General features: G+C 53.1%; 11 protein-coding genes and 1 non-coding gene across 12 annotated transcripts; 9 read left to right on the top strand and 3 right to left on the bottom strand.

Annotated features, from left to right (window-relative positions):
• Positions 1–615: 615 nt before the first annotated feature.
• On the top strand, positions 616–2,696 carry J4E87_001855 (uncharacterized protein; the record flags this gene model as incomplete). The annotated part of the gene is made up of 4 exons (XM_049373495.1): positions 616–1,020; positions 1,079–1,281; positions 2,123–2,295; positions 2,431–2,696. The coding sequence occupies 4 exons, from the start codon at positions 616–618 to the stop codon at positions 2,694–2,696; spliced, it is 1,047 nt and encodes a 348-aa protein (XP_049236865.1).
• Positions 2,697–3,609: 913 nt separating this feature from the next.
• Positions 3,610–4,890, top strand: J4E87_001854 (uncharacterized protein; the record flags this gene model as incomplete). The annotated part of the gene is made up of 1 exon (XM_049373494.1): positions 3,610–4,890. One exon carries the CDS (start codon positions 3,610–3,612, stop codon positions 4,888–4,890), a length of 1,281 nt encoding a protein of 426 aa, XP_049236864.1.
• Positions 4,891–5,260: 370 nt separating this feature from the next.
• Positions 5,261–6,304, top strand: J4E87_001853 (uncharacterized protein; the record flags this gene model as incomplete). Its single annotated transcript, XM_049373493.1, has 1 exon — positions 5,261–6,304. One exon carries the CDS (start codon positions 5,261–5,263, stop codon positions 6,302–6,304), a length of 1,044 nt encoding a protein of 347 aa, XP_049236863.1.
• A 2,382-nt stretch (positions 6,305–8,686) lies between these two features.
• On the top strand, positions 8,687–10,181 carry J4E87_001852 (uncharacterized protein; the record flags this gene model as incomplete). The annotated part of the gene is made up of 2 exons (XM_049373492.1): positions 8,687–9,484; positions 9,534–10,181. The coding sequence occupies 2 exons, from the start codon at positions 8,687–8,689 to the stop codon at positions 10,179–10,181; spliced, it is 1,446 nt and encodes a 481-aa protein (XP_049236862.1).
• Positions 10,182–10,955: 774 nt separating this feature from the next.
• Positions 10,956–12,571, top strand: J4E87_001851 (uncharacterized protein; the record flags this gene model as incomplete). Its single annotated transcript, XM_049373491.1, has 2 exons — positions 10,956–12,425; positions 12,563–12,571. The coding sequence occupies 2 exons, from the start codon at positions 10,956–10,958 to the stop codon at positions 12,569–12,571; spliced, it is 1,479 nt and encodes a 492-aa protein (XP_049236861.1).
• Positions 12,572–13,088: 517 nt separating this feature from the next.
• J4E87_001850 lies at positions 13,089–13,186 on the bottom strand. The gene has a single exon. It is a non-coding gene; the product is annotated as a tRNA-Val (tRNA).
• A 1,924-nt stretch (positions 13,187–15,110) lies between these two features.
• Positions 15,111–15,683, bottom strand: J4E87_001849 (uncharacterized protein; the record flags this gene model as incomplete). Its single annotated transcript, XM_049373490.1, has 1 exon — positions 15,111–15,683. The coding sequence occupies one exon, from the start codon at positions 15,681–15,683 to the stop codon at positions 15,111–15,113; it is 573 nt and encodes a 190-aa protein (XP_049236860.1).
• Positions 15,684–15,858: 175 nt separating this feature from the next.
• On the top strand, positions 15,859–16,698 carry J4E87_001848 (uncharacterized protein; the record flags this gene model as incomplete). The annotated part of the gene is made up of 1 exon (XM_049373489.1): positions 15,859–16,698. One exon carries the CDS (start codon positions 15,859–15,861, stop codon positions 16,696–16,698), a length of 840 nt encoding a protein of 279 aa, XP_049236859.1.
• Positions 16,699–17,129: 431 nt separating this feature from the next.
• Positions 17,130–17,954, bottom strand: VMA4 (V-ATPase V1 sector subunit E; the record flags this gene model as incomplete). Its single annotated transcript, XM_049373488.1, has 3 exons — positions 17,130–17,280; positions 17,329–17,837; positions 17,922–17,954. The coding sequence occupies 3 exons, from the start codon at positions 17,952–17,954 to the stop codon at positions 17,130–17,132; spliced, it is 693 nt and encodes a 230-aa protein (XP_049236858.1).
• Positions 17,955–18,478: 524 nt separating this feature from the next.
• J4E87_001846 (uncharacterized protein) lies at positions 18,479–20,294 on the top strand (the record flags this gene model as incomplete). Its single annotated transcript, XM_049373487.1, has 3 exons — positions 18,479–18,511; positions 18,571–18,708; positions 18,759–20,294. 3 exons carry the CDS (start codon positions 18,479–18,481, stop codon positions 20,292–20,294), a joined length of 1,707 nt encoding a protein of 568 aa, XP_049236857.1.
• A 668-nt stretch (positions 20,295–20,962) lies between these two features.
• Positions 20,963–21,388, top strand: J4E87_001845 (uncharacterized protein; the record flags this gene model as incomplete). The annotated part of the gene is made up of 2 exons (XM_049373486.1): positions 20,963–21,057; positions 21,127–21,388. 2 exons carry the CDS (start codon positions 20,963–20,965, stop codon positions 21,386–21,388), a joined length of 357 nt encoding a protein of 118 aa, XP_049236856.1.
• Positions 21,389–21,857: 469 nt separating this feature from the next.
• J4E87_001844 (uncharacterized protein) lies at positions 21,858–23,075 on the top strand (the record flags this gene model as incomplete). The annotated part of the gene is made up of 2 exons (XM_049373485.1): positions 21,858–22,472; positions 22,521–23,075. The coding sequence occupies 2 exons, from the start codon at positions 21,858–21,860 to the stop codon at positions 23,073–23,075; spliced, it is 1,170 nt and encodes a 389-aa protein (XP_049236855.1).
• Positions 23,076–23,993: the final 918 nt, after the last annotated feature.

Below are 23,993 nucleotides of genomic sequence, written 5' to 3'. Positions count from 1 at the left end.
CAGTCGCTAGGGGCTTCCTCGCATACCCCCGTGGGGTGCACAAAGCTTATTTCCAGCAACACAAATGCGATTCATGAACGTGGTATTTCCATAATCTTGATCTCCATTCCCGGCTATACAGTAGAACCATAATCTAGGCCTCGGCGCGTCACCGGAAATGCCATCGGTGAAATGTAACCTTGTTGGACGCTAGTCGCTTCCGCGGTGAGGAACCACCGCTTTGGTAATAAACTTGCTCAATTGTCGGCATCCTGCACGCCACACGATGCCATACCCTAACGGCTTGCACATTAGCGACAGTCGCCGCTGATGCAGGATACTGCTCACTTACTGCTATCTGCTTAGATCGTCGACCTATTCGAAACGCGGGATCAATGCAGGTCGCTTCCAGTGCTCACGGGCGAGCCACGCGATTTACTGGAACGGAATGCACGGCATGGAATGGGTCGCGTCCCAGAGTAAGCTGTAATAAATACGGCAGGTGATCCCGGCGTTTCCTTATTGTTTGTTGTTATCCTCTTAACCTTCTCGCATTCCTCTGCATCAAGTCGATAGCGTTGTTCTTTCTCTTTCCTACACGGCATCAAGACCTACGTTTACCTCTCAATCGTCAATATGCTTACCAACGGCGCTCTTGCGCTCGCCTTCCTTCCTCTTACACTCGCCCATTTCCAGCTCAATTTCCCTGAAGCGCGTGGATTCACCGATGACACTGAGGGCAACTTCCCTTGTGGAGGCTACAACGATGTCCAGCAAGAGCGCACCGATTTCCCAATCAGCGGAGGGCCGATACAACTGCACATGGAGCACCCGCAGACCAACGTTGCTGTGTACATGGCCATTGGCGATAACCCGGGAGATGGATTCAGCATCGTCGCGCAACAGCAGACCCAAGTATCAGGTCTAGGAGACTTCTGCTTCGGCCACGTCTCCCTACCGGAAGGATTGAATGTGACGGATGGTACCAAGGCTTCGATACAAGTTGTTACCAACAACCACGAGGCGGGTGGACTATACCAGGTAAGCCTTTGACACGGGATGGCTCATCATCGCAAGAAAGTCGCTAACGACCACATAGTGTGCGGACGTGACACTGGTCAACAACGCCCAGATCAACTTCGCCGACAACTGCAAGAACCAGACAGGCATGAAGGTAACTCAGGAAGACATTCCAGGAAACCCCAATGGAACGGAGACGGAGACAAGCCCAAGCTCGGCCGCCAGCGGAAGTGCTGCATCAGCGACGCCGACAGGTGCAGCAGTGCAAGCGAAGGCTTTCTCGTGGGCATTGGGTGCTGTTGGCGTGGCTGGAATCGCACTACTCTAAGTAGATCTGGGCATTTTGAAGTAGAGCATTAATACCACTATTCGCGATCAAGCTCAGTGGGACGTGAAGCATTTTTCACTGGTGTAAAGTCGATGGACCGCCATTCCGCATGTTGGCCTTGGTGTGCACCGCGGCTCCGTCTGGGCATCTGCATCTGCATGTGAATCCAATTGAAACAATTGCTAACGCGTCATATTGAGTGTCTCGAGGTGAATGAGATGGTTGTGCAATGGCTAGGACCCCTCTGACGTTGCGGGGATCTGAAGCTTCCACAAGCGAGGACATGCACACAATCGGCGCTTCCGGTGAGTTTCGCCGATGGCCGCAACAACTTCACCAGCAACATCACACTCCAAGTCTCGGCCACGATCCCGAATTTAGGTGCGTACCGGCCCCGCGCTCCCTCTGAGCCCAAGCCCTCACCCCAATCTGCGCAGAATCCGGACCCGACCGCTGACACTCCACGCCTACAGCTCTCCCCACGTAGTTATCCTTCCTCAACACCGCAAATATGGATCAAGCAAAGTTGGCGCGCATGCAAGCGTCGGTGCGCATTGGTACGTACTCCAATTCTGAGCTGCAATTGCTTTATAGAGCAGTCAGCTATGCTATTCGAGGGAGTAGTTGCTAACTCGTGTGTGTACAGGGTAAGCAAGCCTCTCCTGCTGTATTTTGACAGCCCCGCACCGCAAAATATCACGAACCCGCGAAATCCCACCACGACCGCCCATTGGTAGCGAGCGATACTCAGGAATCAGATGGCTATGAGGCATACGAGGCTAATTCGATATATAGCGGCAAGGGTACTCCCCGCAGGAAGGTCAAGAAGGTCCACAGGGCCGCTGGCACCGACGACAAGAAGCTCCAGACCGCGCTGAAGAAGCTCAACGTCCAGCCTATCCAGGCCATTGAGGAGGTCAACATGTTCAAGAGCGACGGAAACGTCATCCACTTCTCCGCACCAAAGGGTACGTCATCCCAAGCGTTGTGACATGTGGATAGAGAAGAGTGCCCTGGTACATCACAGACATGGCACTTCATGATCCACACTCATGCCACCCTACCTTTTTGTCGGAGTGCATACTAACGCAAGCATCTTATAGTTCACGCGTCAGTACCTGCCAACACCTTCGCCATCTACGGACACGGCGAGGACAAGGAGCTGACAGAGCTCGTCCCCGGCATCCTCAACCAGCTCGGCCCCGACTCGCTCGCATCGCTACGCAAACTCGCCGAATCTTACCAGAGCATGCAGAAGGAGAAGGGCGAGGACGGTGACAAGAAGGAGGACGACGACGAGGAGGACGATGATGACATCCCCGACCTCGTCGCTGGCGACAACTTCGAGTCCAAGACTGAGGTCGAGTAAGAAGTTACGCAAAAGTAGCTTAAGAAAGGGTCGCAAGAGCCAGAGAGGAGATTATGTGCAATGACGGCCTACCGCATGTATATTGATATGGAGGACTTCATGAACGCAATGACCGTGACGGTCAGCAATCGCGGTGGGTCTTGCAGGCAAAATACCGGACTGGCGTTATGTCTCAGGAAAGATATGAATGAAAATCTTCTAGCACACTCTCCACGACCATTGCGCCCAGATGGAAAACTAGAGCATACCTATATTCCACTTTGCGAAGCCTTGAAGCCCGCGTCTGTTGGTTAGACGCTGCGGATGAAATTTCCCAAGATGCTGCGGAGAACCCGGAATGCCAAAAACCTCGGGAGTACGTCACACTAGATGCCCCAGCTGCAGAACTCGCACTTCGCGATGCTCTTGTCAGGAGGACGGAACGTCTCCGCGTTGTTCATGGTTCCCAAGCATGTAAGCACCGCTCTGCACAGCTATGTATTGTCAGCGACGGATCGGCAGCAAGGGATTCCGGGATTAAGCGTGAAGTGGCTAGCACCCGCTCCTTAGCTTCCTTTTCCCAAGCCTCCAATATCTAACAATGCGTATGAACAGCCTGTCTACGAACGCGATTCATAAGCGTGAGCATAAGCAACGCCCGAAGCCGGCTAAAATCCAGATAACGGAATCGTGAAAACCATATATCAAGCTAACGACGCGCTTAGCCCATTGAAACGTCGCACCCTCGATTCAGCATCGACTTAACGATTCGGCGGCTCCCCACCTGCGGTGTCCCTGAGGCTTGAAGCGCGCCTAAAGTTTAATAGCGACGCGTCTCCTGAACTTTTTCTTTTGCGGCGTGTTTGTATCTATCTCTTCGTCTTCTTTTCATTGCGATACCCAATCCAAGCGCATCTTCTAATTATCGTTCACCATGAGTACCGAAACTATCCTGATCCTCGGAGGATCCTTTGCAGGCATCAGCGCTGCCCACTACGCCCTCAAGCATGTTATCCCACAGTTACCCAAGAAGGATGGAGTTACATACAATGTCACGCTCGTCAACCCCTCCAAAGACCTCTGGTGGCGCATCGCAGCACCTCGAGAAAGTGTCTCCAAACAGATGATGCCTTCGGAGAAGACCTTCTACCCCATCGAGCCTGCGTTCACTTATGCGTTCCCCAAGTTCAAGTTTATCCAAGGAACTGCGACAAATGTCGACCCCACCGGCCAAACAGTCTGCGTCGAAACCGCATCTGGCGAGCAGCAAAACGTCGAATACGCTGCGCTTGTCATCGCGACTGGTTTCACCACACCAAGCCCGCTCTTCACACAGGCAACCGACCGCGAAGCACTCGAGAAGGTTCATACCGCATTTCAGGAGGGCCTGAAGAGCGCAAAGACGGTAGTCATCGGTGGAGGCGGCCCAGTAGGTGTCGAGACCGCTGGAGAGGTTGCAGAGATTCTGAACGGCAGACCGGGTTTCATGGCATCCGCGCCCAAGAACCCAAAGGCAAAAGTCACGCTCATCTGCGGAGACAAGAAACTCTTGCCTCTGCTACGTCCAGCCATTGGTCAAACTGCTGAGCAATTCCTAAAGCGTCTCGGATGCGATGTTACCTACAACACGAGGGTTGTTGGATCCACCAAAGCGGGCGAAGAAGAAGGCGCAAAGACGAGGGTGGAACTCAGCAATGGCGAAACAGTCGAAGCGGATATCTACATCGATGCGACAGGCTCTCGGCCGAACACTGGCTTCCTTCCGAAGGAGTGGCTCGATACCCGCAACCGCGTCGCATGCAACGACAAGACCCTCCGCGTCGAACACGAATCCGCCGGTCCCCGCGTCTACGTCGTCGGCGATGCAGGCTCTTATACTCGTGGAGGCGTCATGGACATGTACGACGCTGTACCTGCGGCTATGACAAACCTCAAGAACGACCTGCTTGCCCACCTGACTGGTGAGCCACACAAGGGCGATCGCCACTATACGGCGAACCTGAAGGAGCAGCAGATTTGCCCCATCGGCACCCAGAAGGGTGTTGGTGCGTTCAATGGCTTCAGGGTGCCTAGTCAGATGGTATGGATGATCAAGGGAAGGGACTACATGATCAGCCAGCTTGCTGAGGGCACATTGAGGGGCGACCAGTTCAAGAAGGAGGGCAAGTGGACGCCTGTTCAACAGGCTGGTAAGGCTGGACTCAGTTCAGGATAGGCTCGAAACTCGACGAAGCTACGATTGCGAGCAGACTTTACAACTTGACGGAGAGCATCGGATATACCTGTAATGTTTTGTTTGTCGCGTCGCGTTCATAGCGCATCGGAATACCCTTGAGGCATAGCATGGAGGTTACGTAGTTTTAATGTTATGTGAAGTCGGCTTGCTTGCTCTTCTTACAGCTAACACATCTGACTTGCTACGTGACGATGGGGTTGTGATCTCCATGCCCCACCCATTTAAGCTTAACCTTAGCGCGTCATAGCTCTGAGCTCCAAAATTTCCCAGCGGCAACGTAGATGCTAACAACTCGCGCCTCGAACATCGCACCCGATTCAAGCGCGTATCAATTTCCAGTACAGTCGCAATGGCAGCCGCAACCCAGCCCTCCCCAGCGCTCACATTCCCTCGCCCGATCTTCGCTGCCGTCTCCCCGCACCCGTTCCTGCAGGCGCATCTTTCCGCAGAGAAGAAGAAGCCCATCCGCGCAAATGGCCGTGCTGCAAACGAGTTCCGCAAGCCAGGCATCAACACTGGAAGTCTCACCCACTGCAATGGCAGTGCAGTCGTGCGACTGGGCAACACAAGCGTCGTCTGCGGCGTGCGCGCAGAGATCTTGAAAGAGGAAGACATCCCGGGTACCTTTGAGTATCCCGGACAGACTGCCGGGCAGGATTCGGAAGACGAGGAAGACAACGGCGAAGAAGTAGAAGAGTTGAGGTTACTGGTCCCGAACGTGGAACTATCTACAGGCAGCACACCCTCGCACATCCCCGGCAACGCGCCGTCCACGTACGCGCAAACGCTCATAACCCGCATACGTTCTCTCCTCAACTCGACACGACTTCTCCGCGCTTCAGATCTCCGCATACTATACAAGCCATCCACGAACCCCGAAGACCCAGACACAGAAGCGGAGACACAACTGAAAGGGTACTGGGTTCTCTACCTCGACGTGTTCTTCATCAGCATCGATGGCAACGCATTCGACGCGGCGTGGATATCCATACTCGCTGCGCTTCGCGACACACTCCTACCACGCGCATACTACGACGAGGAATACGAGGGAATCCTATGCTCAGACGAACCCAAGGAGGCGCATCGCCTTCAATCACGCGGTCTACCGATACCTAGCACGTTTGCAGTGTTCGAGGGCAGGAGAGAAGAGGAAGATGAAGAAGTAGACTTTGTGCTCAGCGATCCTGATGCGTTTGAGGAGGGCGTGTGTAGAGAGACTGTTAGTGTGATGGTGGACTGTGCAGGCGGAAAGGAGGGCACGAAGGACTTGGTCATCAGGAGGGTAGAGAAGAGCGGTGGGGGCGTTGTCGGAAGGGAAATGATGGCAGGATTGATCAAGAGAAGTATTGACCGGTGGGGCGCTGTTGAGAGTGTGCTGAGTGGGAAGGCTTGAGTGACTGGTACGCATGCGACACGCACCAAAAGTTGCGGCGAACTCAGCAGTCTTCATCCGCCATCGATGCAGTATTGGAACGGCACGCATGAAGTTCATCTCGGTACCTGACTGAAGGAATAGCAGAGTGAACGTTGGCATGTCCAAGGGACATTGTTGCAGGTCGGACACCTCTTCAACCTACTTAGTCAAGGTGGCAGCGATCGTCCAAAGCGAAAGACGACCTTGTTTTCGAACGTTTGGGGATCAGCCACTTCGCGAATGTAGAGCAAAAGCATACGCAGACATGATCGAACAAGCACGTTGCTAGTATGGGTACGCCAGCCTGCTCGGGTAGTTACGAGGCGCGTACGTCACGCAAAGACCTCCTCGTCGCTCCAGAATCTTAACTTCTGCCTTCTATGATCCTCCTAGCTTTTCATTCTGCACAAACGACTCTCTCAACCGCTCGACACTTCTTGACGCGACTCGTCGCTTCTCACCTAACCCAACGCACAAGATTGCGTAACCTGTCAGAACCAACGAATGAAAACGTCTTCCTGGGGGATCAAACACTCCGCTGTTCCGCTAGAACCTTGTTTCGTTTGTCCGCGGCACGCTGCCGCTCTGGTATACCGGTCGCTACGTTCCGTGGAGGCTCAATAACCGTAGTACGCCTACACGCCTGTATACTAACACAAGCGCGCGACGTACGCAGCGCCTAGAAGGAGGCTCTAGAGTATGTTGAAGCCTACGTAATCCACAGACCTTTGTTACGCGCCCGCTGTATCCCGGCTTCATCCATGAAGTTGTACAAGGAAGATCTGCGCGCATACAGCCACTCCTTCTAGTCGGAGTAGATGCAGACACTACGATATCTCCACTTATGCAAATCGTGACGAAGTTTATATTTCTCAACTCCACAACTGAGCAGTAACCTGCAGTATGTCATTCAAGTGTGGTCTAGACCACACGTTCTCTCGCACAAGTCCTGTGCGTTTCATGAAGAGTGGGGATGGCAATCTCTTTATCGATACGAGCCGCTGTGCCACGAGCTGTCGTTGAGACGTCAGGTACCAAACTAAGCAGTGCAGCTACACTCCGGCTACTGTCAACTTGTTGAATGGCGGCCGCCCGTCTACCGGTCGGAGACTTCTGCCAGGTACGCTGCAGGAACGCGTATGCTGTAGAATTAGCCTTGGAACAGGACTTTTGCCTGCTAAACTTGACTTGGAGGTCATCATAAAATTGTGATTCGACGCCACGCACATGTCGTGTTCGGGGACAGAGCGTCAGCTCGGACTGTGGCATGCTGCAGCGTGATGACCCGTGGACGAGTTTAGAAAGATCACGTGGGATTCTTTATCGATTCTGTTTCTAGATACAGGACATGACAGCTCGTCAAGATTACCGTTGCCCTGGATCGTGTCCTCATCGACAGCAAGCGGTCCTTGCGAAGATCTCGTTTCCCAGGTACCGGGGCGATCCTCTGAGTGCTTCCCGTCGCGGCCCAGCGGCAAACACTTTGTGCTCCACATAGTGTGGGTTCGGTGGAAGAAAAGAGCATGTCTGCCGGGTTGTCCTCCTTATCGGAGCCCATGCATCGAGGCCTAAGAAGAAACATGTGCAGCAAATGGAAGCGCGCGCGGACATTAATCTTAGGCAGGGGGAGTCAGCACCGTTTGAAGATCAGCCACCTGGGCCTCGCGTGCGACGATCGTGACGCTAAGCGCCCCGAACGCCGCCAGGAACGGAATCTGTCTTTCTGTCCTATCGATACGTCAGCCGTCTTCCAGACTCTGGCAAAAAACAACGGGAGTCGCGCGAACTGCATGTTGGTATGTTTCAGATAGCGACGGCGTGCTGCAAGCCTCGCTGCAGGCTAGAGGGAGTTGGGCATCGTCACCACGTATTCTTGCGACTCGCGGCATAGCATTCTCTCATCCTACCCCTGACACCCGCGCCGCCGCCTTCGAACTGCGCGCGGCTCCCCTGGCTCAGATCTCCACCCGGAAACAACTACGCACCTACGCGAATCTAGTCACATCAGTCAAACTTTTGGATGCCTCAGCTAATCTCGTCCTAGAATGGGGCGCCTCAAGCGTGGGCTGGCCGCCCCCATGGCTGCATGTAATTCCCGATGCATGTGGGCGTTCCTGGATATATTATCTAGTAGCCTGCCCACCAGAATCCTGTTCTTATCGCTGTCTTCACATCGCTCTCTCTTTGGCTTCCGGTGGAATACCATTCTTTCATTCTTTTGACTCTTTACACACTCCTTTTGAAATCAAGAGCCTACAGAGTCTGTGACTCGGTCCTTTCATTTTCACACAGCTCACTCTTTTCGCTGTCTTACGACTCATACAAGATTTCCACACACCCATAAACCACCATCAAGTCAACATGCGTTTCGATATCGTCTCCCTCACGGCTGGCTTTGCCGCCACTGCCTCCGCCCAATGCGTTGGTAACTACTTCAGCTTCTACAACCGCGCCGGCAATGCCATGAGCTACCAGCGCCTCGACCCCGGTCTGTTCCCCGGAACCGAGAGCCCCCATCTCCACTCGTTCGACGGAGGAAACGGACTCTCCAAGTCCATGGGCTTTGCGGATACCCAGGCCTCTGACTGCACCACTGCCCGTATCAAGACCGACAAGTCTCTGTACTGGCGCCCCACCCTGTTCTTCACCAACGGAACCAAGCTCTACCGCGTACCCGAGCTAGCCACCAAGATTTACTACAAGTACGGCGATGGAAACAACTGGGCAAACGTCACTGCTTACCCAGAGGACTTCAACATGATCGCCGGTAGCCCGCTCAAGCGCTCCGACGGCGACAACCCCGCCGGTGTTCGCTGGGGCTGCCACGAGCCCGACGGTGGCTCCACAGCCATCTTCGCCAATGGCTTCCCCAAGGGTTTCAGCACCTGCAAGTACGGCTTCGCTTCCGAAGTCACATTCCCTTCGTGCTGGAACGGCGAGAAGATGGATCCCAAGAACCCCAATGCGCACATGGCCTACCCCAACGGCAACGCTGGTGTCGGTATCGAGAACTGCCCTATGACCCATAGGGCTGCGCGCTTCCCTACCCTTTTCATCGAGTACTGGTGGGACGTTACCAAGTTCACCTTTGGTCCCGATGATGCTCCCTGGGTCCTGTCCAACGGTGACCCAACTGGTTACGGGTTCCACGGTGACTTTGTAAGCTCTTCTTTACTCCCCTTGACATTCATTTCTAACAAAGCAATAGATGAACGGATGGGAAGCCGGTGTCCTCGAAAAGGCCGTTAGCGAGAACGACGGATGCAAGTGCGGTTGCGGTTGTGGACAAGAAGAGATGGAGCAGTGCTTTGGCTCCGCGAACGTCAACAAGGATAGCGATGAGTCTTGGAAGAGCTGCTCCGCTATGGAGGCATACGGTGGTGATGACGGAAGCGTTCTTGACGCTCTCCCAGGATGCAACCCCATCCAGTCCGGCCCTGCTTCCGCCACTTCGGCAACTGGCGCAGGCTGCACCGCTGCCGCTGTCCCTGCCGGTAACAGCACCACCGCTTACTCCGCTATCATGACCCCCACTGGCGTTGCTGCCATCTCTTCCGGATACGCCGCTGCATCTTCTGCTGCTTACTCTGCGGCTGTACCCAATGCCTCTTCTGCCGCTACCGCTCTTCCCCTGAGCTCATACTCAGCATACAGCGCTGTGCTTCCAGACAAGCAAATCAACACAGCGACTGGCGGTTACAACGCCCCACAGCCTACCCCCATGGTGCCATCTGAGGTTGCAGATGCCACTACCTGCGCCAGCGCACCTATCGTCACCGAGACAGTCAAGCAGACAGTTACTGTTACCGTCGATGGAAACAGTGCTATGAGCACCGGCTCTTACGGCGCGTACTAGGCCATGCTTTGGCGAAATGCAACTTCTGAGCATTTTCGAGAGATTCGAGCAAAAATTCAGATCGTATAGCCTTACGTTCCTTGTACATATTTCTGCCGACTTTAGGCAAACAAAGAGACATAGAGGATGGATAGATTTCCTCAACCAATCGTTTATCAAAGATACTTTTTCTTTGCCATCAATCCTTTTGACACATGTGTGATGGATGAATGATTAAAGCGGGCAAAGTAGCAGGCGGAATGTGGGACAGAATCGGCGCTCGTCGCGACCGACCGCCGTCTTGAAATTACCGTTATCCACTTACCGACCCCACCAATGTACACACCCAAAGTCCGCCGCGACACGACTCGAAGCTCGAGCGCGAAGCCTGGAAGACCGCCGTTTTGACGTTCCATATTGAACCGAGAGTGACGTAGGTAGTGTGAGATACCACATGCTTACCACGTCAAGTTAGTAAAGTTGGTAACAACCCTGGAATGGTAAAGACCTCGGGAGGGGAATGTGGAGCCGAAATGTCAAAGACAGCGGGGATCCTCGCTGTAAAGTTCATGTGTTCCAGCGTTCGTTACTGTCCATCAATCTTACCGGGACTAAATGGCAAGTCCTCAGCAGTATCCAGTTGCCATCATAGGGGGAGGCCCTGTAGGCCTTTCCTCATCAATCCTGTTATCCCTTCGCAACATCCCACACGTGCTTTTCGAGCGTCACCTTAGCACTTCAATCCACCCAAAAGCATGCGGCCTAAACCAACGAACCGGCGAGATATTTCGTCAGATGGGGGTGGAGCAGGAGGTTATCGCCAATGCAGCACCTCCGGACACATGTTCCAAGACCGCGTGGTACACTTCTCTTGGACCGACTGGTACCAAGATAGTCTCGCGCGACGCATGGGGTGGTGGGAGATATGCCGACGAGTATAGGACAGCAAGTCCTAGTCGCTATCTCACGTTGCCACAAATACGGCTTGAGCCCATTCTTTCACGAAAGGCCAAGCAGTTGAATCCGAGCGGTGTGCAGTATGGCGCCGAAGTTATCGACATCGTGGAGAAGGAAGACTACGTGGAGTTACGGATTGAATACCATGACAAATCTAGACCTAGCGAGACTATACGGGCTTCGTATGTCATTGCAGCTGATGGCGGGCGTATGGTAACAAACAAACTTGGTATTGAACTGCATGGGGAGAAGAACATAGTCGACATGGTGACTGCACACATTCGAGCACCAATATCCCTCAAACATCCTGAACCAGAAGCGTTCATCACTTGGTTCATCAACCCGGACATGGGCGGAAGTATTGGAACTGGCTATATGTACCACCTTGGCCCATACCCCAACAACCCTGACACAGAAGAGTGGATTTTTGCCTGCGGCATCCTCCCAGACGATCCCGTGCGATTCGACAATGACGCGATGATGAGTCGACTAAAGAAGAGCATCAATATCCCAGACTTGGAAGTTGAAGTCATGAGTTTGAGCCACTGGTCTGTCAACGCTATTTCAGCTGAGCAGTATCGCAGTAAAAACGGCCGCACTTTCCTTGTTGGAGACGCGGCGCATCGTCTACCACCATGGGGTGCTCTCGGACTTAACACGGGTATTCAAGATTCCAACAACTTAGTTTGGAAGCTAGCTTTGATGCTCCAGGGCAAACTTGGGAATGGCGACTTTCTGGACACATACGATGAAGAACGCCGCCCGATTGGAGAAAGAGTAGCGCAATCGAGCCTGGTTAACATGCGGAGTCACAGCATGATCATGGACAAGGCATTGGGTATCAGCAAAGACGCTTCAGTCGAAGAGAACAAGAGAGCCATTCGAGTCCTGTTTGACAAAAGCCATCCAGGCTATGCTCAAATGCATGCGGATGTGCAGAGAGCGCAAAACATCCTCGATGCCGAGTTCAAGGCACCAGGGGCAGAAATAGGCTGGTTTTATCCAACTGCTGATATCGACAATGAGGGGCGGGATAATTTTCACGGTGGCCAAGTGGACGAGACTGGGAAGCTGAAGGTCACCGAATACCACCCTTCGACCATTCCTGGGCATCACTTTCCCCACATGTGGCTGAGGAAGGGAGATGATGTCGTTTCGTCCCGCGATCTTTTGTGCTTGGACCGTTTCGTTCTCCTTACGGCAGACCCTACTACTTGGAACCAGGTTAGAGACGAGCTAATCTACGTTGTTGCTATTGATGGTAGGGAATTGGAAGATATTGATGGGAAATGGGATCAGCTCTCAGAGGTAGGAGGTAATGGAGCCGTTCTAGTAAGACCAGATGGTATTGTGGCCTGGAGATGCAAGTCAGGTGGAGAGGACCATGTGAATAGACTGCATGTAGCTGTTGCACAGATACTGCGAAGGTAGTCTAATATAGATAGAATGTTTAACTATCGTCAACATCCCGACCTGACCTCATAGACCAAGTACAGCTTGCTGTGCGAGTTAGCCTAAGATTTCGAACCCAACAGAACAGCGCCGCGGCGTCGAACCTCCACAATTTTGTAGCCAGCAAATGCGTAATCGTATGCAGTTCTTGCAAAGTAGCGTTGCCTAACTAGAATCTGAATACTCGTATACCAAAGGATAATCTCAATGACCAGACCGCGTCTAAGTCAAAGGCGCACTCGCATCTAAATGTTCCATACAAGCTACAGGCTCGCCTCCGATGCGATACCGAGGTAGACGGGCCAACGAGCGCCCACAATCCAGCGAGGGTACCTCAGAGTGTAAGGCCGTCGGCTAGAGGAGATAAGGGGGCCTAGAAAAATCGGCATCGTCATCTTCCTCAATTTATAGGCTCAACCGGCTCAAAATGGTGATGTGGGGGCTGTCCAAGCAAAAAGATACCCCAACAGCCTGGAGGAAAGGCAAAAAAGTTCGATGCGCTCTTGCGAACGCCGATGATGACTCATCGGAGGTTTGAACTCCGGACCTTCAGTGTCCTAACTGGCGTTTGACGGCCGTTGTTAGACTGACGTGATAACCAACTACACCAACGAGCCTTGCTTGATGAAATGAGGTCAAGAAGAGGGCAATATATCGCCAGAATTGCGTCGTCGTCGCTGTCGCGGAGCTCGAAAGAAGGCCTGGAAGGTGGGGTTGGAAAGTGGGAAAATGTCGGGCGCCAATTCATTTCGGTAACCAATCCACGCATCACACAAGGCCTTTGGCTGCTAGCGTGACAGCCTTGGTCTCTCGTTCGGCAATCGTCCGCGTTGTCTTTGTAGTGACTGGTTCTAGATCTGAAGTGTTCTGAACGTGCAAGTTGAACGTCGTTCCGCTCCTGAGATGCAAGTTCTTTTTTTTACTCGAGCGTAGGTGTAGCCAGCATGCTTGAACAATGACGAATGCGTGTATTGGTACTGGACGAGACAATAGCTTCTATCGCGATGTGTGTACGTTGATAGGTCTGGGTTACAAGTCGCGTTGTGACAAGTATCGCCATGGGTGTGCATGGTGCTTAGCGGCGAGGTCCTGGAGTATCTGAGTCAGTTGAAGGTACAAAGGCTAGCCTTGAGGATTAGGGCTGCCACTGAACATGATTGCTCTAACTGCCATCTTGACTGAGCCAGGGGTTCAGCAATTTCATGTCTTGTCCAGGCGATCGCTTGTAGGTGCGAATTCTACGCGTATGCTCTCGAGGTACTCGCGCAGGAACGCACATGTCGCATTCGTCGGTGGTATGGCGCAGGTTGATTGCATGCCATGGCTGGGTCGCGTTGGGCAAACGTGTTAATGGTGGTGGTGGTATATACAAAGCTGGTCATGGAGGAGTGGGTGTGAGGTTGTGTTAAGATTTTTCAGTAGACGTAGACAGAAGACGCGACTATGGTGACGGTGAACGGTGATTTCCTCATTGAGCGTTTGCGCGCAGCCGACGCGAGATGGAAGGAGTCACCCAAACAGCCCGAGCACCCAACAGTCATTGGTCGGCACTCGTCCTCCGCCAACTGATCCAAAAATAAAAAGAATGTCTATCGAACGTCACGTTGTCTCTGTATGCAAATCTTTCCCTGCAAAGATCGCATCAAACGTATACGCGGCATCGCTTCGCCGGCACAGCGTTCTCCAGTTCGGCAGCGAAGCGAACCCTCCTGCAACGCACCAGCCACACTCAGCCGTTGACCCACTCGGATCGCTCCACCAAAAACATCCGTGCCAGGATAAACGGCAGCTCGACATGCGATTCGACCAAAAGTGTCATCCGAAGTGTGGCTAGTGAGGGGCGAATCTGCGGGTGCGCGACCTCATAACCGGCTGTCAGGACCCTGATCTGCATGAGATCCTACCAAGTGCAGTAACGAGACCGGTGGGCTGTGTGGACGATCTCTTGATCAATCGCCACACTGCGACGACTTTGCTTGCTTCAACGAATTATGGACGTCGACGGCATGCGACAATGTACATGGGTGTGAACAGTCAAAAAGTATGGCCACCGCTGCCGCTGGGCACTGGTTTCCTGACTGTTCGTACTATTGTTGCCAGACATGAAGCGCTGACGCATCATTGCGAACATTGACTCTCCGCTACTTGCCATTTATTATTACTGCTTTCTTTACCACACTCGCTCGTTCACGCATACATGCATTCGCTAAGAGGATGGAATTGGCTGGTCTTGGGGAATGTGGTGGGTTTGGTACACGGCGCTGCGGTGCCTGTCATCACACCTGCACCAAGACCAGATGTTCGATCGCTACAACATAGACAAGATCCTGATGCGTAAGGTTCCTTGACGTACATCAATTTTGACTGCGCTGACATTGACAATAGTATCGAGATCTTGCAAGTGCTTATTACTGCACTTCCACTTTCGCTAAGACAGATTGCTGCGACAAACATACCCGCCGTATCGAGCATATTATGGGAGGAGTTCCTAGACGACAACCGACCGCAATGGTTCGAAGAGCTGCCATACGACATACAATCCTACTTCATACAAGAGTTCGGACCAGCGACGGCAGCACCACCTGCAAGCGAAGCATTGCCCACCGACGTCACCGCATCACCAACGGCATTTCCCTCAGAGACTGCTTCAAATGTGGACTCATCGATATTTGAGTCACTATCGACTAGCGCAGTGCCATCCTCTGCGATATCAGCATCCGAAAGTTTGAGCACGATTTCCACGCCTGCGGCATTTTCGAGCAGTGCCTCGAGCGAAATCACCAGCGTGGTATCTTCCTCTGGATCTTCTTCCGAACTTTCGACCACACCCGCGACTTCATCATCATCGTCGTCATCACCATCGTCGTCATCATCATCGTCATCATTATCATCATCTTCGGAAACTACCATCTCAACATCTGCATCCTCCGCTGCAAGTTCATCTGCAACTTTGAACCCAACGACAGATCCTGTGGCACCCGCTTCTAGCGACGCTGGTTTGACAAGACGCGAAAAGATCGGACTTGGTGTGGGTGTGCCACTGGCGGTACTCGCACTTGCCGCATTACTACTCGCATGCTGCTTTATTTTGCGCCGAAAGAGAAGGAGATCCATCGAAGGCAGCCAACCTCCGTCATCCCCGGGCTTCATTCCCCGTTTCTCGTTTCAGGACCGAGGACTGGGCGGTGAAAATTTCGAACACAGGCGGCCTTTGAATCCCGCATCACACCAGACGAGCCGTTTCGTTGAGGACATGAACTGGGAGGATGATGGCTATGATCCGGCTCCCATGTCTACAGCCTACCATGGCCATCAGATCCCACCGGCTGCAGCACCTACACCGTCTCAGGCAAACAACATTGCGACTGCAGGCATTCCCCATCCCAACGACGGTAATTCAATGCCATCAGAGTCAACACCAATGGCGATGCAAGATAATCACACGCCTATCCTAGCGCCCGCACTCTACCACAGCCACTCGTCGAATCGTGCGCGCGGCCGACGAACAAGCTATAAGAGCCTGCACTCAGTGGCCGAAGTGACCGAACCCGACGAAGAATTGAACGGAGACTCTCCGGTGCTAGGTCGCAACAACTCACCACCAAAGACAGGCCCGCGGAGACCCGGTATGTCCGCTCTGGACACGCTTTCCGTCCCCGCCGTGGCGAGCATAAAACGCAAACCCGTTCCCACCAGTCCCATCAGTAGCCCAGCAGCCGAAGCGTCACGAGGTCTCCTCCGCCCTTCTCTCGCATACAACAGCGCCGACTACAGCGGAAGCAGTTCCTCTGGCCTTGCTGTCTCCAGCTTATCCAGTAACTCCGGCCATGGATACCAATCCGACGATTCCGGACCCATCTCTCCCATCACCCACCAGCAACCGTCCTCAAATCCTTTTGCAGGCGGATACGCATACCTTGAAGACTACGGCCCTGAGTACTCAAACAACGGGTATACCGACCAGGACGATGAGCTTTATGGTGGACACAGAAGCTTCGATCGATACCCAGATCCCAGTTCGTCTCTCAAGAAGAGCAGCAAGACTGAGTGGCCTTTGAGGAACGTCATGGGTGGTGGGCAGAAGAGGACGAGAAGTCCCATGTGGGATCGCGTTTACGAACGCGTATGAGTGCATTCGATGCACAGTAATGATTTCCTTTGTTGTATATACGAGCATTTGCATGCTATGACTTAGCACTGGCGTTTGATTATTACGGGAGTAATGAGTGTTGATGATATCCACTACTTGATGCGAAGATACACAGCGTCTTTGTACGCACATTTTGTTATTTATACCCTCCTTCGCAGTACATACGAGGTTCTGTAGTTAGGAGTCGAGAACAGTTGGTCAATGATATCACAGTCAAACATTACTTCCGATAATGTGCATGGAATAAAACTCGCTAAATGTTCCGAGAGGTCTACAAGATCTCGTGCATGTACAGTCTACTCATCAAAACCTCGGTCCGACACTGCTGACGCGGACCTTCGTCTGTGCTGACCCGTGACTGCGGCCGGGCACGCCAGCCAACTCTCGTACTCCACGTCCAGACTAACCTCTTAGTCGTGGAACTTCCTGTTCTCGTTCTCACCGAAGAGCGTGACCCTGATGGACGGCAGGGCCTGGGATTCGAGTAGCTTCAATCGTTCTTGGAAGGTGTTGTTGATGTCGATTCGGCCGTTTGTACCGACAATCATGGCACCACCAGCACTGTCTGGAGTTAGTCTTGCCCTATCGGATAGCAGTAGAAAGACCTACGATCCCTCTGGCAGCGGGTCGCTCTCATCAATGGTGATGGAGACGTCCTTGCCAATGTTCTTCTTGTACTCGGTCTGCGCCTCCTCGATAGCCTTCTTGGTAAGGTCGTAGTCGGCCTTCCGGACCTTGACCTGCAGCTTGTCCTCGTTGAGCGCATAGGCGCCCTCGACAATCAGGTCCTTCATGACGCTCTGGTACTTCTTCTTGTCCTTTGAAACATCGCCCAGCTTCTTCTCGGCGTTCTCAAACAGGCGGTTGAGCAGCTCCTGGCGGGCGGAGAGGATGCGTAATCGGCTCTTGTTGGAGACGGTGGAGCGGGTGATTTGCTGCGACATGCTGGCCTGCTTGAACTTCTTCTCGTAGGATGAGTCGATCGAGGCCTGTTCCTGGCGCACGAGCTTGGACTTCTCGATGGCAAACTCCTCGTCGGCCTTGAGGCGGATTTCGTTGGCCTTCTCCATGGCTTCCTGGCGGATAAAGGCCGTCATCTTCTTGAGCTCGCCGGCGACCTGCCATGGTGGTGCGTGTTAGCTATCGTGTTGACGTAGTGGGCGGGGAGCTTGCCGCGGGCTGGAGCGGGTGGGGAGTTGTACCTGGTCGTCGGAGAGGGCGTGGACTTGCGACATAATGGCGGTATTGTGTGGGGTCCTCTGGGCTACGGGGGAGGGTTATGGGTGCTGACGTCGAGGTATAGCAGTGACGGAGCTTGGAGGTTGAAGTTCAAGCTTGGGCCCCCAGACACCCAGACGCTGCCCGCGGTTACCCAGGTACGTCTGCAGAGGATCCATGGCACGACGTCGCAGGTACGCGATGGTAATATTAAACCTGTCACACTATGAATAGAATAGATATATCTCTTGTTCAACCTCGTCGCGTCGCCTCGTTGCTGCTCCTGAGCTCTCCAGGGCTCTCCTCCTGAATCCAACTACATCATCAGTCGGCTGATCCCTGCAACCTGCACGGCGTCGGCTAGTCTTCCCCAACCGTCTCGTGCACTTCACCGACTCAGCGTGACGTTTCGCGACTTCCACGTCTGCGCTGTCTACTATCAAGACTACACATCCCCGCTTCATACCCCTCATACGCACAGCATGCGCCCGACGACTAGGTAGCGATACGCGCAGTGCAGCGACGACAGCCGACACGAACCATGGTGGAACTCTCGCCGGGCGCGAGCGTTGCTGTGAGTACCCAGGCCGCCATACCACCACGGGAATAGACCGCTAACGGACGGACGTGCAGCTTGGAGTAATGGTCGGCCTTGCCTCTACCAGCATACAGAGCGTTGGCTTGACGCTGCAGCGGAAGTCCCATCTCCTAGAGGAAGAGAAGGACGACGATGATGAGAGGCGACCCCCATACAAGCGGCGGAGATGGCAGGCACGAACACCCCTCGCGCATCCAGAGACGATTCACTAACATATATACAGCTGGGCATGCTCATGTTCGTCGTGGCAAACATCGTCGGCAGTACCATACAAATCACCACCCTCCCCCTTCCCGTCCTCTCCACCCTCCAGGCATCCGGCCTCGTCTTCAACTCGATATGCGCCTCCATCATCCTCAGCGAACCCTTTACGCGATACTCCTTCGTCGGCACAATGCTCGTTGCGATAGGCGCATTGCTCATCGCCTTGTTTGGTGCCATTGCGGAACCGTCGCATAACCTGGATCAACTGCTAGCGCTATTGGGACGGAACACCTTCATTGTATGGATGGTCATGACGGGCATAGTGGTTGTCATGCTGGTTATTGCCACTTGGTTACTGCACCGCATGCATCCGCGGACCACTCCTCGACAACGCCTCGTACGCGGTATCCTCTTCGGTTGCGTCAGTGGCATCCTCTCCGCGCATTCACTCTTGATCGCAAAGAGCGCCGTCGAACTCCTCGTCCGGACTCTCATCGACCGCCATAATCAGTTTGACCGCTGGCAGTCGTGGATGATCCTAGTCGGACTGGTCGTATTCGCCCTGACCCAACTCTACTACATGCATCGCGGACTGAAGTTGGTTAGCACGAGCGTACTTTACCCCTTAGTGTTCTGCGTGTACAACATTATTGCGATTATAGACGGCCTCATCTACTTCGACCAGAATGATCGCCTGTCGAGTCTGCACGCAGGATTGATCGCGCTTGGAACTGTTATTCTGCTCGCGGGGGTTGTCTGCTTGAGCTGGCGACTTGAAGACAACGAGGAAGAGCCCATGTCACCAGTAGCAAGCAAGCACACAGGCAGGGTTCCGATGCCTCACAATGTGCTGGAACCCGGTATCGGCCTTGCGCATGGCCATAGCCACGACGAATCCGACTCACCTCTGGGCATCGACGAAGAAGCCCCAGGTGTTCATGGCTATGCCTCGGAGCAAGCCAAACGGAAAGCGGTCGACGAAAGGACACCTCTGTTGGCCCGCGCTCCCACAGGCCCCGCGGTGACACTCGCCAATCCGAAGAAGCGAGCATCGGTAGACGCCGGTGACTTGAAAAGTCCTATACAATCCCGTAGACTTCCGAGGAGACGGCGGATGACTATCTCGGAGGAGACAAATGAGATCTGGGATGAGCTCAACGACCGAGAGACTCTGCCTTCTCCTGCTCGGCGATCCGTGGATTTAGAACGACGACCAAGATCTGGGACATTGCCTCCACGAAGGAATGCTGCGCAGTCGGCCTGGCTCAATCAGATGCGTCGACGGTCCTGGTTCGAAGGATTCGGTAGCCGAGGCAGGAGCGTGTCGCAAGGAAAGAAGCCCGTGGACAGCTCTACATCACTTCTTGATCATCCCGATCCAGAAGATGGCGATATCTCTGATACAGACATGGACGAAACATCCCGGAGACGACAAACCTGGGGGTACGGCCAAGGGAGCAAAAGCCAGGACAATTTGGGCGACTGGTTCAAGATGAAGTGGTGGCGCAAGAAGTGGAAAGAGGACGAAGACCATGAAGAAGAACGACCTGCATGATATCATTACCGCATCCATTAATTTGAATATACCCAGAATGTATTATCAGAATTCAAGACGCAGTTCTAAGGATTACTACGCAGCGCGATCGTCCCTTTCAAGCAACAAGCATCTCCGCTTTGCGAAAGTCTCCTCGAGTCATAGTCGGAACCCGCGTTACTACACTAACCCACATATGCACGACATCCAGATGGAGTAATCCTTTCCTGACGATAAGCTCATAGCCAATCGCAGATTACACCTCATTGCCCCACCTTATGCCACCCCACTATCCGCATCTACCTCCAACGTTTCGGGGTCGTCTTGCTCATGACCTGCAGCGCACACTAATAGATGGCAGTGGATAAGATCGGAAAGCTTAGCAAAGCTCCCGCCAAATCTGCCATGTAATTGACGCACGCCAAGCGCCATATACAGTATCAAAGTCCCAGGCATGCACTGCTCTACGCCTGTATGGCGGCTGACTGGATGACGGTGGCAGGGGAACTCCCGTCAACAGTGTATCTTGAGAAGCTGATGATGCCGATGCCGTAAGTGTTGTAGATTGGGCGATGATAGATAAGGTTGTACTACATAAGGCCGGTTGTGCTCTTGCGCCTTCCACTTCCAGCGGCCTCTATAACACCCCTAGATAACCTGAACAACCCAACCTCATTCCAACCACCACCATGCCAGCAATGCAATACTTCGAGAAAGCGCAAACGACTTTCAAGCCCCCTCTAATCGCCAACGAGAACGCCTACCTCGGTGACGTCGTATCATCGTATGCCCACCCTCCTCCAATCCTATTCCACCAGCCCACTACAACCAACTAACCCCGCCTTCCTCCCAGGGAGTCCACAGACCCAGATAAGCCCATCAGCGGCGGTTTCTACCGTCTAGAAAAGGGAACACCACTCGTGTACACGTATACGTACGATGAGATCAAGATCATAGTAGATGGCCACTTCTACATCAGCGATGAGACGGGCAAGGAAGTGAAGGCTGAGAAGGGTGATGTGTTCTTCTTTCCCAAGGGGAGCAAGATTACGTTCAAGACGGATGATTTTGGATTGGGCTTTTTCGTCGGGCAGAGGAAGAAGGATGGTGCGTAGGTGGAAGGAAGAGAAGTTTTGGAATGACGATTGCGTGCCATAAACACTGATTGATGCAGCTTCTTGCCTTGCTTACCAAACTTCTGATAATTGCATTTTCTCGCGTTCGAGGATATCCTTGTGTAGCCGGTGGTATGTGTTGCGAAATCACGCTGCTCGCCTTGCTTACCAATGTCGGCGTATTGCATCCAATCAAGAAGTTCACAACGCAATGTATCAGCCATGAGCCTCAAAGTTTCGAGACGCGTTTGTCAAACCCCGACTTGGAAGTTGTCGCAGAATACACCAGAAATGGACGCCTTATGTGAAAGCTCGCTAAGCATCATCGGTGTCGCGGCATGCTGACTGCATCTCGGTATTGATGGAAGAAGTATCAGAATATGGTATAAGTATGCCACTACAGCTCACGATAACAACCAGAACCTCATCATCTTTACCAAGTTACTACCGGAAGAAAAGCACTTCTACAATGTCTACCCCAACCACCTACACAGCATGGACCGTTCCGGCAGCAGCCACCAAGCTGTCCGACCTGAGGAAACAGGAAAAGACCATCCCAACCCCAGGGCCCAAACAAGTCCTCCTCAAGATGACAGCAGCCTCCCTCAACTACCGCGACGTCCTGATCTCCACCCGCTCCCCCCAATACCCAGGAGACCACAAACCCGACCTCGTCCCCGGCTCCGACGGGGCTGGCATCATCCACTCGACTGGCGCAGGCTCTACCTGGAGCGATAAGAAAGGACTCGCAGTCATGTTCAACCAGAACGGGTGGCTGTCGGGAGACTTCCGCAACTTGGACTTTGCCACGATCCTAGGCGGCACGAGTCAAGATGGCACGCTGCAGGAGTATCTTGTGCTCCCTGATGAGTGGATTGTGGAGCAGCCAAAGAACTTGACGGCAATTGAGGCAGCCTCTCTGACGACGGCGGGGGCGACGGCTTGGTCTGCGATTCGTGGGCAGCTTGATGGGAGGTTGGATGGGAGTGTTGGAGATTGGATCGGGGGCTGGACTGATAGGAGATTGGAAGGGAAGTGGGTGCTTACCTTGGGGACTGGTGGGGTTAGCTGTTTTGCGATCCAGGTATGTCGTCATGTGTGTTGCAAGTGGATGTATACTGACAGGACGTAGATTGCTTCGGCTCTGGGTGCAACGGTCATCGCTACTTCCTCTTCGGACAGTAAGCTCGAAATTGCGAAAAACCTCGGTGCGACGCACCTCATCAACTATGTCTCCACGCCGAATTGGGACGAAGAAGTCTCTCGAATTACTGGCGGCAAGGGCGTCGATCACGTTATCGAGACAGGTGGTGCAGGCACGTTGATGAAATCTATCAACAGCACCCGCGTTGGAGGTTTGATCAGCATGCCAGGTGTTTTGACACCAAATGCGCCTATCGACGCGGCTTTTGTCCCAAGCATCTTGTTCACCGCGAAGACTGGTAAGCCTTTGACCATCTCTCCTGGTTCAAACGCCAAGTATGCTGACAACGAAAACACAGTAAAAGGATGTTGCGCCTTCCCGCGTAACGCAGTTGTCGAACTAGCGCAGTTCGTTGAAGCGCACGGCATCAAGCCAGTGGTGGCGCACGAATATGCTTTCGATCAGACTGGGGAAGCATTTGAGATGATGGCGAAGCAAAGTGCTGTGGGCAAGATCGCTGTCAAGATTGGTGGAGAGATGTGAGGAGCCTGACGATTCTAATGTTGTCACCGCTGTCGTTACAATACCTTTCGAATCCATTTACAAGATCTTTGCAATCCGTGGTATTCGACGTGATCCCTTTTCATGGTACATTTTGTATTGCGCAAGCTGTGAGTGGCTTGTTTCGTTCTGCGTCATCGCACTACCAGTCAACGCCAACCAAAGTTGAGGATGCTAGGGCACCTTGTGAGTATATAATAGCCACGTCTGTGTTTTCAAGCCGCAGCTTTAAACAGTGCTGTCACTCCAATCTCATATACCCCACCCTTTTCAAATGGATTCACTCAAGCACATGAGCCGAATCTTCTTGGATCTTAGCGGGGAGCGAAGAAAGGCGAGCATGAATTCATCTTTCAATACGGGTGATTTAGAAGACTACGCAAAGTTCAGAAGGCTATTCAACCAAACACGCTGGTTAGGAGAAGGGGGCGAGTAATCTCCATGTACGAACTGTTGTGAGACATTTACTGACTTCGTGCATCCATTTAGGCGATGGCACAGTCTACGCATACCAACACAAATATTCGAAAGCGCTCATTGCAGTAAAAACTCCTATTGCGTACAACACTCCTTACCATGCATCTCAAGCAGCTAAACGCATCAAAGAAGAAATCGCAAATCTTACCATCCTCGGTCAGCATGAGCACATCGCCGGAATGTTAGCATGGTCGCATAACCATCATCCCGCGGCCCCAGCAATCTTCCTTCCATTCTGCGAGCTAGGAGATCTTCTTGCATACATGGCCAGCTATAAAGAGCAGCAACTCCGGCATTCAAAACTCATTATACGAACACCCGAAGTCACAATCTGGAAGTGTCTTCGCGACATGGCCCTTGCTCTAGATTACTTGCACAACATGAACGACGAGTTTGGCTACATACACAACGACGTCAAACCAG

Source organism: Alternaria ethzedia (assembly GCF_023757985.1).
Source record: "Alternaria ethzedia strain BMP 0044 chromosome Unknown scaffold_3, whole genome shotgun sequence".
Lineage (NCBI taxonomy): Eukaryota > Fungi > Ascomycota > Dothideomycetes > Pleosporales > Pleosporaceae > Alternaria > Alternaria ethzedia.
Note: the sequence above shows the minus strand (reverse complement) of the source record. Positions and strands in the feature narration are given on the sequence as shown.